Source organism: Echeneis naucrates, chromosome 23, assembly GCF_900963305.1.
Source record: "Echeneis naucrates chromosome 23, fEcheNa1.1, whole genome shotgun sequence".
NCBI lineage: Eukaryota > Metazoa > Chordata > Actinopteri > Carangiformes > Echeneidae > Echeneis > Echeneis naucrates.
Window position 1 is genome coordinate 3,903,814 of NC_042533.1, and position 20,096 is coordinate 3,923,909.

At 43.4% G+C, this 20,096-nt stretch overlaps 1 protein-coding gene across 1 annotated transcript in view; it reads left to right on the forward strand.

The window, feature by feature from the left end:
* Positions 1-287: 287 nt before the first annotated feature.
* magi2a (membrane associated guanylate kinase, WW and PDZ domain containing 2a) overlaps positions 288-20,096 on the forward strand; it is a 171,832-nt gene continuing 152,023 nt past the window's right edge. Inside the window, exon 1 of the mRNA XM_029494925.1 lies at positions 288-776. Coding sequence (XP_029350785.1) covers positions 494-776 — 283 coding nt within the window. The 5' untranslated portion in view covers positions 288-493. The remainder of the gene's footprint in view (positions 777-20,096) is intronic.

Consider the following 20,096-nt stretch of genomic DNA (forward strand, 5'->3'; position numbering starts at 1 on the left):
GGTTTGGTTTGGTTGGAGCTGGATGCTGCGTTCAATCGCGCCTCGTAAAGTTGGAACACTCATTAAACTCTCATAAATGAATATAAACTTGAGTAAATGTGAGCGTCTTTTTTTATTTTAAATATAAACCGTAATGATTGTTAGTTGGTGAGTGACTTCATTATTTTATTTTGGTTTTTTTATTTATTTATGTATCTCTTTTTTGGAGAGGGGGGGGGGTGAACTTATGTCCCGCAGTTAGAGTGAGCCCGTGAAGGCATCCCAAGTTCAGCCTCTCTCTGCTCAACCGGACCGATGATCCAGCTGCTGTGCGCGCGCGCGCGCGCGTGCCCGCCCGTGGATACAACTGGCGTCTTCTGGTGAGACCGGACTCATCCGAGAGCCGAGCAGAGTCCGGGGGGGTCCGCAGAGCCGCACAAACTTCTTCCACGGCCCCCCCCCCCCCCCCCCAAAAAAAAAAAAAAAAAAAAAAAACTAAAACTAAAACTCCACCATGTCCAAGAGCGTGAAGAAGAGGAAGACCCACTGGACCAACAAAGTCCATGAGGGCGTCCTGTGCAGGACCGAGCAGGGGGAGCTGGGGCTGGAGCTGAAGGGCGGCGCTGAGAACGGACAGTTCCCGGTGATCGGAGAGCTCCTCGGCGGGGGGAGGCTCTGCCCGGAGGAGCTGCTGCTGGAAGTGAACGACACCCCGGTGGCCGGACTCACCACCAGGGACGTCCACGCTGTGGTCAAACACAGCAGAGACCCGGTCCGCCTCAAGTGTGTCAAACAAGGTGAGCCACCCGAAACTTTGTCACTCTGTGTGTGTGGTTTTTTTTTTGTGTGTGTGTGTCAGTTGGGGAAATGACAGCAGTACTATTGTCTCCTGAGGTCTTTGAACACGCCGCGTGAAGAAACGCAACTTTTCTTCTTTTGTGTGTCCGCGTTGTTGAGCTCGGACGTTGTTGTTCTCGTTGTTGCACTGAGGTGTGCTGGACGTGCCCTGGTTGTGTTGTGTTGTGTTGTGTTGTGTTGGTCCTGTTGCTATGTGGTGTGTAGTTTGGCTTTTCTTAAGGGGGTGTGTTACATTCGAGGCGGTCAGAAAAATACAAGTTCATTGAGCTGCACGGTCATTTAAAAGTGCTCCTGTCAGCTCCGCAGATAACTAATGATGATCTGGAAAGGTCACTTTTAAACACTGGCTTGAGAAGTTAACATCTGTGTTTTACACTCACCAATTTTTAATTATGCCAAATTTGATTCATCACAAAAGTTTGTTTCCTTCTTTGTACGTGAAGAAAATTGCTCTACATTTTTAGTTAAACCTTTGACTCACACATATATACAAAAAATATATTTTTCCCTCTAAAGCAGACATTTAAGTATGCAATATTTATTATCCAATTTGTGCTACATTGAGTGGACTAAATTGGATTTGGAAAGGCTATTGCATAAATATTAGAAGAAATCCCAGAGCCCTTATTTCAACATTATAGTAGTGTCATGGAAAATGAAAAATCCCATTGAGTAAGATAAGGTCACTGTAGAACACTGCAGACACACAAGTCCCCTTCAGGTACAGTATTGTAAAGAGGGAGGGGGCGTTGAGTGGGAAGTTCGGTGGATTGCTTAAGTGAGTGCTGTGGTTTCTTTACAAGCTGGATTGTGGCGTTCAAAGACTTAATTAATGTATGAATTGAACACATGCAGCGTCCAGAACACCCATTTAGATTCCTCCTCGTAAAAAAAAAAAAGGGGGGGGGGGGGGGGGGAGGAAAGAGCTCTTTTAAACTTGCACCAACTCTCAAACTCCAACCTGCCATCTTAGTCCACTGGACGTCCAGCTCTCCTGCCTGGGACTCACTCCTCCGGCCATCTGGGTCTTTGATCATCATGGCTAATGATACTGGGTTTCTAGTGTTGTGAGCTCAGAGGAGGATCTGTGGAGTCTCATTTTTAGGTGGAAAAATCAGCAAAACCCCTGTAAGAGGCTTTGGATCTAAGTCTTAGCCTGTGAGTTTGTATGTGCGTGGTGATGTGGGTGTGCGATCCAGTATCAAACCAGGATTTACTCAAAAGGCAGCCAAGCCTATGTCAAATTAATGTCTTAGGTTTTTATTTATTTATTTATTTTTTATGAAATATTTATATCCCCCAGTGATCGGCCGAGTGATTGATATTCTCCTGTTGCTCCACTCGTGTTTGCCCGATTGGCTGTTTGTAGTGTAAAACTGTTCTTGACAAGACTGATATGTATATTAAGTAAATATTTTCTAGGTAGAAAAATAAAATAAAACTCCACTTTTTTCCATGCCCTCACAGCAGTAAGCTCAATAAATGAAATGTTTCACTTCTTAGCAAAGGCACATTAAAATCCTGTAATCTCTTGCAATAGATTCACCATCGAAGAGACTGTCCTGTGCAAAAAGGTGGGGGGGGGGGGCAGCAGTTTATTACAGCTCATAGTTAGATTTTATTATCGGGTCACCTCTAGCAGCTGCAATAATTATTACCAGGAGCGAAGTAGAAGTCAGGCAGGGTAGTATAACAAAATCTGCGTTCGGAGATGGTCAGGCTGGGTGGATTGGTGGGTAAAAGAACTCAACTTTCACACTAGAGATGGTCTTTGTTTCTCGTGCTGTGCGAGATTTCCTACATATAATGTGACAAATATCAACAGCCCGTAGTCAGAAATGGGCCGTCAGGACCTGCTCAGCATTCTCTCTAAACCTGACCCAACTTTAACATTTGTTGTTTGTTTTTTTTTTTCCTGTTTATTTGAGTTAATTTCATCAGCACAGCTTTTCCTCCAGTATGTTAGAGATTAACGTTGTTTGGAGACTAAAGCAAGAATCTTTAGGTTTTGATAAATCCTTTGTATTGTCAGAGCTTCTGCATTATTATGACCATAAGCAGAAAAAAAGGTAATGAAAATGTCCTGAATTCTAATTGAAGAAGGAATATCATTCACCTACGGGTTGTATATGTCCGTCCACAGAGTGAGATGAGTTTCAGGGTTTTCGTCAAAACCTTCAGCGATAAGCTAAACGTTTTTTCCGTGTGAGCAGTTGTTCGATGTGAACTTTAAGCTGATCTGATCTTTAAAAACATGGCAGGATGTTGAGCTTCTTTCCTTTTCCATAACTACTATTTTAGTCAAACGCCTGAAATGAGCCTGTGATAAAATTTTAATTGTTTGTTGTGACTGGGTCATAGCGGATCAGCTTCGATCCAATAAAATGACCATAAATTGTTCTTTGTTTTCCCTCCATTAGCCTGCAGTCGAGGAGCAGGGTCCTTGACCAATTTATGGTCCATCTCCAAAGCTTGTTTGTGGCCTTTTTGAATAATACATCAAAGTCCGCTGTCACACTGGTCTGCTGCTTCACCAATGTCACAACTCTAAAAGAGCTGTCACTTTCTCGTGGGATGTCTTGTCTGGTTTGCCGGCTTCTATTCCGCTCTCCTTTGTAATTAAACACCCTGATGGTGATTTACGTCCTCTCCGTCACACTGATCATGAATCATCCTCATGCATTCATGCACTTGATCTCTTATGTGGTTTAATGTGACTTTAATTTTTCATGTCATCTGAAATCCTACGGCACTGTCCCATTTTTATGCTAACACGCGTGCACATATAAAATATTAGGATTTTTTATTAGTATCCAAGGTGAGGATTAGATTAAATTGCCACAAGCAATCAGGCCTGCTGTGTGGGACATAATTAGAATCCCTGCAAAACACTGATGGGTCTATGAGAGAACATAGAGCACAATTATATTCCCAGAGACACAGTGAAACCTCGTTAGAGCAAGGCATTATGGATAATGTAAGGCTGTAACTGAGGCTGCCCCTGTGGTTACCGCAGCCTCTGTAGGTTCAATGCCAGCAGAGGCCTAATTTGTCATTTTCTAACTTAAGGTGCTGATGCACTGATCAGAACTTTTGCTTGTGTGTGTCCACATATTTGCGATGAAGTCCAAGAACAACAGGGCAGTATCTCCAAAAGAAGATTAAGGTCCAGGGCAAATTCTGAATAAATAACATGCGTGGTGAGGAGAAAAAACAAAAAACAACAGAACAAAAACATGTTCCCTTTGTTCTGTGAGTTCTACACCTCAGCGGTTGTCACCATCCTCCCGGCCAAAGGACATTAAGCCCCAATTCAGATCCAAAAACAACGCAGAGATAATGACACGTGTCCAAGGATGACACATTAGAAGCAGTGCTGGCGTTTATAAAGAAAGGTGAAGCAAAAGGCTGTAATAAAAATGTTGTGGTGCTTTGAAATGCCATCTAAATATCTGATCGACACATTCCAAAGGGTTATCAGTCAGAAATGTAAATGTATAAATGAACTTTAAGTTTTAACTTTTAATTAATTGTTCCTCATCTAAGTCCCTCTAAGCTTGTGTTTGTCCTGCAGGAAAGGGAATGTGGTAGAACTGCAGCTGTCAGACTGAAGAACAGTTAACTGTGTTGCCAGATCTCATGAGTGTGTTGCTAAAATGGAGACGGCTCTCAAATGAAGTTAATTTTGTCCCAATCTGTCTGTAAAATTTCATTCTCAGAATAACCAGGGCAGCGTCTCGATGGCCACCTGGTTCAGCCTCCTACCATATGGGCATACTGAGCCCTGAGCAGGAAATTCCCGGTTTGACTCCCGGTCTCTGCTCCGCTCTCTCTCCCTGCGCTCCATGATTCTCTCCGCTTTCCCCATCAAATAAAACTTGAGAAGTTGGGAGGTTCTAATCTTGTTTGCATGTATTTGATCCTTCCCTGGATGAGGAGGTGTCGCTTCCAGTAAATGTCGAGTTAATTCTTTTGTTGGTCGAGCCTTGTTTTGCTGGAGCTCCTTGTGTTTGCACCTCCAGATCATCGCGCACCCGGCTCTATTCTAATGTCTGCGGGGGTAGTGTCTCTTCTTTTCACACGGCGCTACAGTACGGCCTGAATGCGGCCTAAGACGCAGCATGAAATGAGACACCTTCATCGCTGTCCAAAACCACACTGACGTATAAAAGATGCAGCAGAGCCGTGGCGGCAGGTCAGTATAACTGGATTAGGACACGAGCCAGTCCATGAGCCGCAGAAACCAGATGTTGCGATGTGTCGGAGGTATCACCATTGTGCTTAAGGGTTGTTGAGACAACCGGGGATGATTCAACAGTTATCTGCAGCTCAGTGGATATTATTTAATCCGCCAAGGATACACAAAACAGGCAAGATAGAAAGTGAACAATGCTGTTCACATTACAGCTGCCTGAAAAATGTTAAAATGAAAGTCTATCACAAGTGTAGCAAATCCATTCTCTTTTCGCTCAGCCTTACCTTGGATAATCTGCGTGATGGAAAGTAGGGATTCATACATCTGTGTTTCTTTAATTCATAAATATTGCTGCCAAAGCATCGAGATGAATTAGCTTTACGCCACGCTCCTGGCACCTTTTGCCACCATCTATCCCTCTCTTGCTCCCACACATGCAGGCTATTGAAATGCCCCAGTTCAGTTTCCTATTTCAGCTCTGGTGAAGGATTAATGCAGCCAGCTATGGAGGCTGTCACCGCATCTTTCACTGCCACCATGGAGTGAGAAGCTTTTACTGTAGCTGCGCTGTAGTGTGGCCCAAGAAGCGTATGCTGATGGAGCCTCGCTGAGTGGTGTTGGGTGCAGGTAAGAGCAGACATTTCCAGGTCAGCCGTGGGCAATCGGTGTGCTCGCTGGGTGCCCGCTAACCGTTAGCTGGTGTTGGTGGGGGGGGGGGGGGGTGGGAAGTCATTACTGCAGCCTGGGTACAGACAGGGGAGCTCTAGTGAGGCAGAAAAGGCAGCGGGCATGCCACCACTCCTCTAGTTTTAAAAGGTTGTTACTCGCCTCCAACGTGGCTCCGGAGATCTGTCAGCTCGACGCTTCTCTGCAGAGTGAAATATCCCAACGAATATCGGAGGATATTGGTTGGTGAGACATTAATTGTTCCCAGAGGCGTATCATCTCCAGGCCTATTTTCATGGAAATATTTAAACCTTCGGCTTCCAGTACTCTAAATCCATGTTGGATTTAACGCTGAGGTTCACAGTTCGCTCTTGACTTGGGCTGAATAAAAAGTTAGCACATTAACTCTACAGTGAGTTTCAGCCGGTGCAGGGATTAGTCTGGGTGGAATATGGGGCTAGATATGCAAAATATCGATGATATGTTGAGTGATAATTTTGATTTAAGCAGGACCAGGACGCTGGACCAGAGTTGTGTTGTAAGGCCACACAATGTGTTGGTCTGTATAAGGAAACTTTGTAATTTCATCCACAGACTTGATGTGGGAGATTGTTTCCTGATTGGCATTTCCTTTTTTGTGCAATTAACTCACGACAGGTTTCTTTATCAACCATCTTGGACAGAACGGGCCTTTTGATGAGGCTCCACTATTAAATGTCTGTCTCTCACTTTCTAGCAAGATGCTTTGGTGTTTGAAACAGTATCTGTGAAGATATATGGGGTTGTTGCTTCACACTGGAGTCAGAACTTTGTTGAAAGATTTAGATGGACTGAATTTCAACAAAACCATCTCCAATCTGAATGTAATAAAGGAGCTGTGATTCCACCTGTCCGTTTTGTTAAAATGTATGTGTGTAGTTTGACAGAGTTTCTAAACCAGGGGCTCTGTACATAATCCCATACTGTTAACGACGTCGTCTCCCATGAATGCAATCGTTGAATCACTGTCTTGTGAATTGCCTGTAGCAGAAGTGGAAGCTCTGTCAGAGCTGTGGATGAAGTAATTTAATAACCGTCTGCTGAATGTGGCGGTGTGTTTGTATTGTAGTAAGAGATCAAATCACTTTGAGCTGTACTACAACAACAACAACAACAACAACAAAAAAACTATTCATCAACCCTCAAAGCACGTGCTGCCGCAGCTCAGGGGAAGGCGCAGCGTGTAATGACACCATCAAGTCAATGGTGCGTACCCAAGTAATGGGATGACTGATGTAAGCGATGATGAGTCTGGACCCGGTCAGCAGTCTGATGGGGGTTTGAAAGATGGGGACGGGGCACTTCCTGAGAAGTTGTGTGGAGTCAGACGCACACTGTTTGCGTGGGAGTGCGGTAATGATTCCCGGTGCAGTCAGACTCATCCGTCTTCTTGTCAGGGTGCCATTGTGAGTGTTAAGTTGTACACAGAAAGTGTGATACAGCAGCGATGCCTCAGTGTGTTTGTGTTGACGTGTATGTACATGTAAGTGTATCTCTTGGGCTCTGGCTCCACTTACCTCATGCTGTCCAGTCATGCTTGACAGAGGTTTGGTGGAGAGAACCTGATGTTGTTGCCACTGTTACACTGTCTGACTGCCAGGTTCACCTCTGGGGACAGGTAATGATAAGGCCCACAGACAGACACACACACACACACACACACAACTGTCTCTCTCCTTGTCAGCATCAGCCATCTGTTGTGGGGAGTGGAAGTATTTCAAAGCCTGAAAAAATGGAAAAGCTGCAAACTTTTTCTGTGTGTTTGTGCATCTGTGTGTACCATATATCTGTGGTGTGCATGTCTCAATATGGACACCACCTACACAAGTGTTGGCGTGTATTTTTTGGCCTGAATGCATCATGGAAGTATTTTTCCTCTTTAAAGGGTGCAAATCTTTCTGACCTTCTGCGTTATCTGTAAACGGATGGTGTCCGGAGAGTAAAGTCTGCGCAGAGTGGAGCCTATTATTTTTTGCTTTTGATGAATTACAGATAATTACAGATAAACAAGAGACGGTGTGTATGTACTTACATTGTGTGTTTCTGTTCGAAGACAGGTTCTTTATTTGTTACATGCACAGAAATACAAAGTAAAACCTGTAGAGGAATGAAAGACAATAATCCTCCTGTGTGTCTGGTTGTGTTAATTTAAGCTAATTTAGGTTTCTACTTTGGTGTGAATAAAGTCAACTGTTTGTTTTCTTAGTTTAAGGAAACATTCTCAGATGACTCATCTTACTTATTATAACTTATCCTGAGGATTTCATTAATATACAGACTTAATTTCATAGCAATTCATCCGATTGTTGAATGCTTCGGCCTGGATTGAACGGCTAGACTGGTGCGTGACCATTAGCTGCAGCTGTTCCAACTTTTTAATCAAATAATTAGTGTTTTTATTGTTAAATAAAATCTCCAGATGGTTCAACACAAAGTGCTAAATGAAGGAGGGTTGGAGCTCTCACTCACTAAACTCATCATTCTTTCACCTGTGGAAGAACGTCGGAGAAACAGAACCAGAAATTAACTGTTTTTTTGGCAGTTTTTTGCTGTAAATTTTCATGGAAAATGGCAAAACCAGTTTGAAGCTCACCTGTTTCTCTGTTCCATCCTTCTACCTGATGTCAGTAAATACATGTTGTCCTCTGAGCTCGAGATAGTGAATTGAGTTATTTGCACTGCATGTGTACACAGTTTTTATACCGACTGACAGTGGGAACCTTTTTTCACAGGAGTGTTCATTTGTCATAAAAATGCCTCTGTGTGATGTTCAGTGACATCTCTTTTCTCCCGTAGATAAGGCGATTCCTCTGATCTCAGCAACAAATCGCTGTTGTCACCTGGAGTCAGGTTTTATTTTTCTTGCATGTAGAGCAGCCTTGTTTTCAGCCCCCTTTGGGTTCCTCATCAAAAGCTTATCAAAGTCACAGAGAGGCATATTGTAGACCCAGAAGCCCTTTAGGCACACGATGAGCCAAAACTAAACATCACATCGTGGTTTCGAAGCTGGGGATGAATCACAAAGTGGCTATGAATTGCTTTTGTGCAAAAAATTTCCCCTACGATTTTTGCGGGGGGAGATTTTGTAAGATTTCATGTGGGCAAAGTTAATATTTCTACACTCCTGGTACTGCCGGTGGTATGAATATAAATGAGACCTAAATGGGATATTTTGGAGCGAAGACACTGGGGAGGGTGAAATTGGCTGACCTGCTCAAACAGAGAGAGGAATATTAAGAAACTCCTCAGCCCACACTAGTTGTTGCTGATTCACCCCCGAAAAAAGGAAAGAGAACAATCAATACAAGGCGATTAGAGCCTTTCGGAGAGCCGCAGTGTTCAGTGTGTCTTTCTCTGGCCATTTCATGACAAAGATCAAATTGTCTTGTCTTCTCATAGTACATGACTGAGTGTGTGTGTGTTTGTGTTTTTGTGTGCGCAGGCATGTGATAAGAGTGGTTGTGTTTGTCCATTTCTGTACGTGTGTGTGCGCTTCTCAGGAGATTTAAGTTGGACCAAGATGGATTTTTCACAGCTTATCTGAGCTAGAAATGGTGGACAGTGAATGACAAATAGGCTATCTGGTCAAGACCACATCTTTTAGATAAAAAAAAAAGGATAAAGACCGGACTCCTTGTAAAACAATTTTATTCGTATATATACTGAACAACCAAGATGCAACATGCTCATTGGTGAATTTTAGCACTGTTTTCCTGTTCTCAACATCCTTTCACCCGATATATAGTCCACCGTATCATTATATCATCATTATGAAAGCACCTATCAGGACTATATTTTTTAAAGCGCAAGACTTGTTCATTTCTCTTCTTATAAAGCTATAAATTAGGCCATAAAGCTAATTTACAAACTTTCACGTTGACCAATTTGCTTTTTCTTCTTTCAGTTTCTAAAGGAGACTCACTGAAGATTTAGAAGACCATCTTCTCTTGTAAATGCAAAAATAGCTGAGTTTCACTTTCACCTTCACTAACTCCTGGCAAGAAGCGACATCAGGTGGCAGAGCAAACTGAAAAATAGACCCCAATAAAGATTTAGAAGAACCAAGGAGAGAGTTGAACAGCTCCCTTACAGAAACAAGTTTGATTAAAATCCTCCACCGTGTCTTGTAGAAAACGAGCCTTAGCGGTCGTCCGCACAATAAATAAACAATCAAACAAAATAACACTTAAGCCATCAGATGAGAAATTGATGACTTTGAGAGGACAAAGTATGAAATAAAGAAAACGGCTCCACACAGACTCTATCTGTCTGAGCTGGAAGAGGCCAGAGCTGCAGTCCAGAAGTGACAGAGCAGCAGTTTGTGACAAGATAAAGAGTCTGCAATAAGACTGTAAACTAGACATTGATTTACCGCCGGGCAGTATGGATCCTACGAAGAACGATGACACACATTATTAGCATGTCCATTCAATAAAACCAGCCACTGTCTCTGCGTAGTATCAGTCTGGGCATCTGTCTTCTTTCTCTGCCGCCTGAGATCAGTAATTTGTGGATGGCTCTGACTTTTTTCTTTCCTTTTAGGGTTTCCTATCAAGTCTCTACTAGCCCTTAGCTTCCTTTTAGCAACTCACCTCCACGTACCCCACCGTGTCAGCTTTGCCTACAGCGAGGTCACCTCCAGCTGCTTTAAGCCAGCTCACATCATCACTCCTGGGAGCCTCGTTGTAGATTTCTTTCCACATGTGCAGCGATCTCTTGCTTTTCTTCTCCCCCCCTCCCCTTCCCAGTCAGACACAGTCATTTCATCCCCGCTCTCCAATGGGAACCCAAAGAGACCCTGTTTTAAATAGGGTCAGGAGATAAAGAGACCAACTCCCCAGCTCGACCCGTCACGCTCGCAGACATTATTCATGACGGTGAGAGGGAGAGACACCTGATGTTCAGGAGATCACAAAAAAAGGGAGAATCTAAGAGAGAAGGAAGTAGAGAGCGTTGACAAGAATGTTTTTCACACTGTTCTGTTTTGAGTTTGATTGACAACCCATGTGCAGTGTTCCCAGACAGATTTTTATTCAACCTTTTCTTTTTTGAATTAGATTTCACTTCAATTAATTTAGTTTTGGGGTGTTTCTTTTTAAAATGAAAAGTATTTTCTACGATGACAAAGCACGCAGTTAGAAGATTTGCTGAACAGCTAATCTTCCAAGGTCTCGTTTTATGGATTTATGGATTTGGAATTAATCTGCCTTTCTTTTTTTTTTTCAGTGTTTGTTTCAAATTCTCTTTGGCTCTGTGTGAAACTCCCAACCCTTAAATATATCAAAAGAGCAGACTGTGAACAGCAGGGTTTGTTTTCATTTGATAAAGCCTTCGATTTGACGTCAAACTGAGTGATTCCCCCAAAAATTGACACAGCTGACTTTCAGTGTTTGACTGTCTGAAATCCAATTTAATGTAGAAGTTTATATCAACATTGATTCTTGGTTGTTTTCTAGTGTCTCATCTCTTCTCATTTTAGAATCACACCATTTGGTAAAACTGTTAATTACTGTCAAACTGCCACATCTCATTATATCATTAATCCATCCATTAAATATATGGCATTTCAAGGATTCACCAACAAGAAGCTCACAAAATGTTTACCTGATTCAGACATCATGACAGTGCAATTAAATCCTCTCTGCTCTCTCTTTTAGCAGGAGCAGATACTTTGAATTAAATCGGATCTATTTGTTTGTTCATTATCTTGTCATTCAAAACAAGATGGTGCTTTACCCCTTGGCACCAACTGGCTGCAATTTTCTTTCCTTCTTTTGGCGAGCAGTCGGACGACTGATCTTTCAGATGTGTCGGAGTCAGACCCTTCGTTCTGGAGCCAACCTAAGGCCAGTTTTCACAGCTCTTCCAACATTCGCCCCTCAACTGCAGTGACACATTTATGGCTGTCACAGATGACAGTGTTAACGATTCATACAGTGTGACTGGATTGTGCACGGCTGAGGTAACGCTCAGCATTTGTCTCACAAGGAAACAAAAATAAACCTCAGCATTGATCAACATCATCCCCTTTTGATTTTCTAATTGCTTTATTATCAACGTATAAAGAAGCCTCGTGGTCTCTGAGAGCATAGACTGACCAATTAAGCTAATTTAATTATTTTTTATCATTAAAGGTTGATAATTGGGTTTTGGACAAATTTGAATGATATGCCCCAGGCTTTTTGTTGAAAGATAATTATTGGCCATTTTCTGCCTTTATAATTTAATAGTACACTGAGCAGACCCAGGAAATGGGATGCGGTATGGTAAATGGGACAATTGGCTGCTGAATGGCTCCCTGAATACCTTTTTTGCCAAGTTGAAACCCTCCGTGATGTCACCTGTCGGTTTGTGAGCTGCCACTGTTGAAGCCTCAAGTTTTCAAATTAGCCGTTGACATTTTGTTTTTATTTTTTATTTTTTTTAAACCAGGAGAAACTTTATTTGGAGAAGAAAGCGGAGTCTGAGTCAACACCTGCTTTGTTTTTCTCTGAAGATTCGCCTTAATAAACACCTTAGTTTAGCGTCCTGACTTTGTGTTGTATTGAAGAAGACTTGCAACTCGAGATTTAGACAGTAAACATTTGCTGTGCGGATAAATAAAGTGAGGACTTAAGCTCCAATTATCATTAAATATAATCCATGCTCTTTACAGGTTGTTTTTCCTTTTCCCTTCATACATCATTATTTTACCCCTTAAAAATCAACTGAAAACAGTGACTGCAAATGAAAAGCACATACATGGTGGATTACTGTGAATATGGTTGTCCTTCCACTGTGCCGCTGTCGGAGGTTAAACCCAATCTCTTGTGTATGGCAGCGGTCTCGATGTGGAGGAATCTTTGGGCCGTCGGCCACGCGGTGGCCATGCACCGTTCTGAGTGACCCGCGGCTCCTGGCTGGTATTTTCTCCCCTTTGCTCGGTTTCTTTTATATATTGATTTTCTGCTCGAGGAGCTTCTTGTGAGCTGAAAAATATGTTGTCCAAAATGTGCCCTCTTTGACATCACACTCCCAGTGCCGATGAGTCGGACACTCTGAACGCCATGTTTGTTGTAGAAAGCTGCTGTTAGACTCCGCCGGTGGCCGAAAAACTCGTCCTGCTCAGGGCTACAGCAGAAATTTGTGTCCAGTCTATATTCCTGCTGAATTTTAAGAACCTGTCCCCAGATTTTATGCCAGGAGAAGAGCTTGTGTTACAAAGGCTCGAGAATGTAGAGCAGACAGATAACACACTTTCCCCACAAGTTTCTCATTGCCCCGGGGTGGCGGAGCCATGCTGTGCTGCTTTTTGAACCTCGGGGAGGTGCAGGGGGGAGTAGGCCGCCGTCTGGCATCACATCGCCGTCCTCTCTTCCACAAACCTCCACAGAATCGCTGTTAGTCACCACAAGGTATGCAGTAATTAGACCAAGGTCAGGGGAGCGTGTAGCCCCCCTCCTGTCTCGATGCTACATCTTTTAAGGAGTGGAGCAGCAAGTGTTGCCTGGCTTCCTCTGACAATTAACGCACGCACACAACGCCCAGCTTCTTCACTGCCTTCACCTCTGCCCTGCTGTTTGCCCTCCACCTTCATTAATATCCCTCCCTCTGACTCCCTCACCCTGTCTTCTCATCCCCCTCTTCCCTTTTGATTATGCTCCTTCAGCGTGAAAAAAAACAGACTAATGGAAAGAAGTGAATGAGAATAAAAAGGAAATTCAAGGCGCAGTCATCCCTCTCAGATTTAAAGCTTACTCCTCAGGCATAAATATGGGATTTCTATCCTTTTTCGTCTTTTCAGTGGAAAGGTCACTGTTTACAACTCCCTTTTAGCTCCTGCAGAATTAATACTTCCTAACTCGCATTTGAAAATGACTGTGTGCTGACCGCAAATGTAGCTGTAGTTCACGCACTGAATAAAAAGCCTTTTCCTCCACCTGCCCAGGGAAAGCCAATTTCACCTACTTTATTTAATGATCCTTTTGTTCTCTTCCTCAGTACTCAGTTTCTCTGATACTCTGGCAGCATTTTGGTCAAAAATAATTTTAACACAGCAGCACAGGGTCACTTCATGTGCATTGTTTCCTGTGGTGTACAAAAAAATAAATAAAAGAAATTCTGCCATATATTGATTTTTATTAAAGTGTAAGGAAATCTGAATTATAATGTTCAACAATGTGGTAACAAAATCTAATGCCAACGTGAGTTCAAATGACTTTTTGTTTTCAGTGCCAGACTAATTTCTAGTATCGAGATAAAATCATGAATTTGGCTGGAAAGCAGATCCCCACTTTCTATAAAAGTGATCGTGTAAGTTGGTCTCTTTTTCAGCTTGACGCTCCTCTTAAATCAAATATGTTTATTATTGTATTTTTCAAGTCTAGGCTCATGCAAACAGGGACGTCCTCTCGCTGTGGTGTTGTTGTTGTTGAAACCCTGAGACAGGAAAATGAGAGCTGTTTGTTTTAAGGCATGCATGAAATGCAAAAGGAAAATAATGCCAATTTAAAAGTCCAAACACAGCGTCCAGTCTACCTCCTGACCAGAAGCTTGAACCCAGAACCTTTTTTTTTTTAAGCATAGAATTTCAAAGAGCAACAACCTAAAAAAAAACAAAACACTTGAATGGTAAATTTGAACCAAGTGCATGATGGGAAATAAACTGAAAGGATTCTATTCTTGCAAATAGTGACTCTTATAGTTTGAGGTCAAATTAATGATCTGTACATCTGAGAGTGTTTTACATATCAGGTTGAATCATGTAACACACACAAGAAAAAAAAATCAGAGGGATGTAAAACGGACACAAATGAATTGAAGTTTGTCGAGGAGACTCCTGTAAGCAGCTCGCTCCGTGCACTCTGTGAAAAAGTGAAGCGTGAGGAATTTAATGCCGCTCCCTTTCAACAATGGCTCCTCTGAGCTTGTTAAACTGTCCGGTAGCCTCTGGCTTCAGTCTGCTGGATCAGACCAATGCCTCAATCAGCTGCTCCTCCAGTCCAGAGACTGACTTCTATATGAGCCTCCCCAGGTTCCTGCGGTAGACTTAGATGGGTTTAGCCGGGCCAGGCCGTGCTTCTGGCCATTATGATGAGTGATGGGCCTCTATTATTCTAACTTGAAAGCACCCATTGTTATTCTAATTAGGCGTGGCAAATGAGGGCTGCATTGCTAAGCTTCCTTTTTATGTCCTCACTCACTCCGCTCTCTACATCCACTCTCTCCCCTGTTGCCTTGCTACCTTCTCTCACTTCCCTCCCTCTCTTCCTTTGCCAGTGTGCATTGTGGGTGTTGTCATCCGGCTGCTGGAACACCCAGACGTCATGCAGCGAGGAGTTTTTTTTCTGCCTCTGTGAGGGAACGCAGCAGGAAAAAGCCTTGGCGCCGACTCGTTCCCAAATGGGAACTCCGGTGCCAGCCACAGCTTTACCACCCCCTGAAAAGACTCTTGGCTAAATAAAACCAAAACTGCCCGAGCTGCGTGCACATAAAGTGGAGTGGTACTTGGGAAGGAATTTGCCAGATGGACTGAAAACCAACTTTTATTGTGTGAGCCTAATTTTTCTTTGATTATCAGTAAAATTTTGAACAGCAGTCACAGTGTCAGTCCCATCTCCCCACTTTTTTTTTTTTTTTTTTAAACACCACCACCATTGCACTGACCCGATTCCCTCCTTACCTGCCTTCTGCCTGGTGAAGACAGAGAGAACCGGCACTGTCTTCATATCCTTCATTTTTTTAACCAGGCTTCCTCTTCCTCTGTTGTCAGAACCAGTTTGGGCTTCTCTGTTACACCCACCTGTATCTTCCTGACTGCTACACACTGGATGTGCCCTCTCCACTCACATCATACGGATTTTTTGCAGAAAAGCAGTATGACATCTCTAAATGCTCACCCCTCTCCGCCGATGAACGCTGAAAGCGCCGGCCTCTTGTCATCACACATTATGACCTCACTGTTCACCTTTAGCAGTTGTGCACTAGCTTGTGAATGTTCACGAAGGACTTTCAGCGTCTGCTTTTGCAAACGTGCCCCCCCACCTAGAATAATAGGCTCGCCCTGTGTGGCGTGGTAATATTACAAATGACTCAGCCAGCCATTCTTACATCTTCACAATATATTATTAGTATATCATTGATGCTGTGTGTGATTTGTTTTGGTACTTAGATCCAACTCTTCATCTAATAACTGTGGTGTCCTTATCGGCATGCCAACGGTGTAACTAAATCCTTGTGCAAATAAACACAAACACGCCATCCCTCATTTTTGCAGCCTCCCAAATTCATTCAAAGCAAATGGGCTTCCTTCCAGTGATGTGTATAAAGTAGGAGGGAGTGGACAGACTTGGCACATGGACTGTGCAGCTCTGGCCTGCAGTGCTAATGAGGTCAAACAGATAAACACAACTCCCCAACCTGCTCCGTCCGACACATTCCAGCGCGGCCACTGTGCGGGCCGGAGGTGTCTCTGCTCGCCATAGAGAGCTCCATTTACCCTGGATCGACAAATCATCACAGCGGCCCGGCTCAAGGCGTCAGCCTGTTCAGAAAGATGAGCCTGGAGCCGCCTCCTCTTAACTCAACAGCCGTGCTCAACTCTTTACAGTGTCTGTAGCTCCCAGTTATTCGCCGTGCGTGGTATGAGCTTGTCTGTAGCTGTTCGAAGCAGATACGCCACATGGAGCATTCAAAATAATAAATCTTTCTTTGTGCGCGCTCAAAATGAATAGGCCATGTACTTAGAGAACAAACAGACTGTTTATTGTTCTAATTACTCAGTTTTGGACCTGAAATGCAGATACCAGCATTTCAGCAAAGTGGTTTACTGGTCAGAGAGGTAGTTAGTCATCCCCTGTGTCTTTTGTTGTGCGCTGTTGTATGTGACAGACTGAGCAGAGCAGGTGAGGGAGTGTAATCAATCCACAACTTCTGTGTTTTTCAATACTTGCGATCCTTTTTATTCAGATTCATTACATTTCTTGGATTTTTGCCCCGATGCTTGATGAGATGATTTTCAAAGGAAATCAGAATGCTTTCAGACTTAGTTTTAAACAGAAACACCGTCTCCATACCACAGCTGAAGGGGGCTAATATCCGTCCTTCAGGTCGGGGACTGACGATTCACACCACAGTTTCATATTTAAATGTCACGATCTGTGAGTATGAGCACGCGGTGCAGACTAATGAATGTCAATGGGTGAATGTTAGGAGAGGTGTTTTTTGCAGCTGTAGTTTCATTATCGCTCACCACTCATGTCTTCGGACTGCTGTGAGGGACGATCGACCACTCCCTCACTGCGCTGCCTGTATGTTTATTTATCTTTTCTATTATCTATTCTGTGATATAATATATATAAACCCTTCTGCACTGTTTTCTACAGTAAACACATTGTGTATCACAGTGTATCAGGACTGGGTAAAAGGTCTGGCGTATTTATGCAGTTGACCTCGGTGAGTTTGTGTTTGGTCCAGATCATCAGCTGACAGTTGTGTTCAGGATTGTTCGGCCGCGATCTGTCGACCTCACATGCTAATAAAGACTCCCGGTCAGCCTCCGTCAGCTGAAACGTTTTTTCCTCATTTTCGTCTCAACTCCTCATCGTGACCTTTCCACGCCTCAGCTGGAGGCCAAAAGTCCAACTGCAACACAGCTGAGCCTTCACATGCCAATCCAGACCTAAGACGTTTTTGTCACAGTGAGGAGAGTTTTGGGCTCGGTGTGAACTTCAGTCAGTTTACAGAGTCTCCCTCCCACCCTCACTCCCCCCTCCCCCTCTTCTTCCTCGGGGTCACGGGGAGTCACAGCCACTGGAATGCAAAGATCGCAGCTGGAGCAAAAACAATGGAAAGTGAGCACTTAGGCAGATATGCAACCTCATCTAAGTGTTTGCTCAAATTGTTAAGCCAGTTTCGTTCCCTGTCTGTTGTTGTCGGAGCAGGACTGAGGTGAGATGACTTAACAGGAGCACCACCAGCGCCTGAAGCTACGATATCGGGAGGTTAAATGAGAATCGCTCTGCAGGTCTTTGAACAGAATCTCTGAAGCAGGAAAAAAAGTCTTTCTGCTTCTTGTGCAGTTTCCATATTTCATATTTTGAGTTTTTTCGCTGTTTCATCTCTTTAGGCTCTCAGTAATGAATCTCTAACATCAGGTCTCTGAGCCAGGAGTTAATGATGAGTCATTTTTAAACAGACTGTTGAAATTTAATGAGGCTTAACAGATTGCACTTTCTTTTTTTTTTTTTTCCTTTTAATCTCTGCTTTCTCTTTCATATTGATGTTCAGATTTCCCATGGGACTATGAACGTCACAGAGCCACTTCCCCTGACACTTAACGTCCACCCAGGAGCCCGGTGAGTCACATCACTGTGTCTCACTCCTCCCATGGGATGTTTGTGCCGAGCTACATGCTCCTCCTCTGTGATTTGGCAAGTGGACAGTCGTATGTTCATCACTACGTGCTGTTAGATGTCCATAAAGTGAAGCCGTAGTTACTTTGCATCTCTGGATCTTCAGCTGCTTTTTTAGCAGCTGTTCAGTCACTCCTGCCGTTTCCTGGTTGCTCCAACAGAGTAGCTGTGCGAATCAGGCCCATTAAGTGTTTTTAATGTTGTGCCTCCCGACCTTTTTGCCTGAGCACTGCTGAAAACAAAGCAGTGTTTGCTGGCGAACACTTGTTGCTTTTGTTTACCAGTTGGGACCAGCTGCACTTTGTTTTCTATGAGTAATAATTTGAGGTTGAACTATTCAGTAAAACAATTTTCTCAGTTTCCCAAATTCCCTCAATAGCTCAATCAAAACAGAGACTGACAAAAGTGAAGTCTCAGTGGTGGACAGACTGAAAGGATCAGTTTTGACAAACTCAGGAGGTCTGTCATTAAACTGACTTTTAATTTGACTGCATCGGCTGAATCGTGACAGATCCCTGTTTAGTCATGACTGACTGCATGGGGGAAAAAAAAAATCCTCCTCACATGGTGACAAAAGTTTGGCTGCTTTCGGCTGATCAGGTGGCCACAAGGGATGCAGCTCGCTGCTGGTTTATGACCGATTATCTCTCCTCTGGCCCAGATGGCCTCACCAGGGCTTCAAAGTGGCATGAAGCCCTGAGATCTGAGAACAATCCATTCTGTCTCCGGTCTCGGTCCATATGGACGGATTAATCACCAGTCCAGGAGGATTCATCTACAAGCCATAAACTCATCAATAATGCAGCAGAACAACAAAAACAGTCAAGTTATCACCGCGCCTCTCTCGTTGACCTATTTGTGGACGTCCATTACGTTCTGGTCCTGTTGACTTTGTGCCCAGAGGCTCAGGCTCTGTCTCATTGACTCAGACTGAGCGATCTCCATGTCGGGGCGGTTGTGTCAAAATAAAAGCCCCCCCTCGCTCCTTTCTCACCTCTCCTCTCATTTCCCTGTGTTGTGACCTCACTATCTCTTGCTCTCACTCAGGAGAAAAACAATGAGGTCTCTGGGATTTAGCAGTGAGAAAATCTGTGTGAGCAGGAGGGTTTGTTTTTCTTTTCTTTTTCACTTTTTTTTTTTTGGCTGCTTTGTTTGGAGAAGCTGCACATAAGCCATTCATTCGGCCGACTTGCATTTTCTTACTGGCTTAAAGCAATTAAAATCTCTTTGCGGCTGGAACTGCCCTCCTCAGTTTGAGAATACAGAGACAAAACACTGCGTCTCGCTGCCTGCTAGTAAATAAGGAGACCGGACTATGAAGAACGGAAAAGCGTTTGAAGGCACGGAAGAAGATTCATTTCATAGCAGTGCACAGCTGTGAAGGACAACATGACAGTGTAGCCTAAACACGCTTTCATTGATTCTAATTAAAAGGTTGAGGAGTCATCACATTCACTTTAAATCATGTCACTTGGGTACCTGTGAGCATCCCTGCTGAATAGGACTTCCTCATTTCAAATCCCTTAATAACAAAAAGCATCGTGGACGCCCCAATTCTTGGCACTGATCATATAGAAGTTGAGTTTAAGTTGTTACTGTATTTCTTACCATCCATTGTCTGTCCAAACCCACATCGAGTCCATCAACCTAACAGGTTCCTATAATCTAATCCACAGGTGAATTTTACCTTACAAATAATGTTGCATTATTATGAATAGAGCATTTCTGTGTATTTGGCTGAACATCATTGTTTTTCTGCCCAATTTTGTTAAAAATGGAAAATGAGAGCATTTGATAGCCAGCGCACGATCCCGATCTGACATTGGCCTCCCCGTTGACTAAACTAGCCCGGGCATATGGCTTCCATCAGATTATATCATAATTTTTGTGCTCATTAAATCACTCAGTGACACAAAGCACCGTGCCCTTCAGACTGGATGTTTTAATCTTTGAGCAAAGGAGAGTGT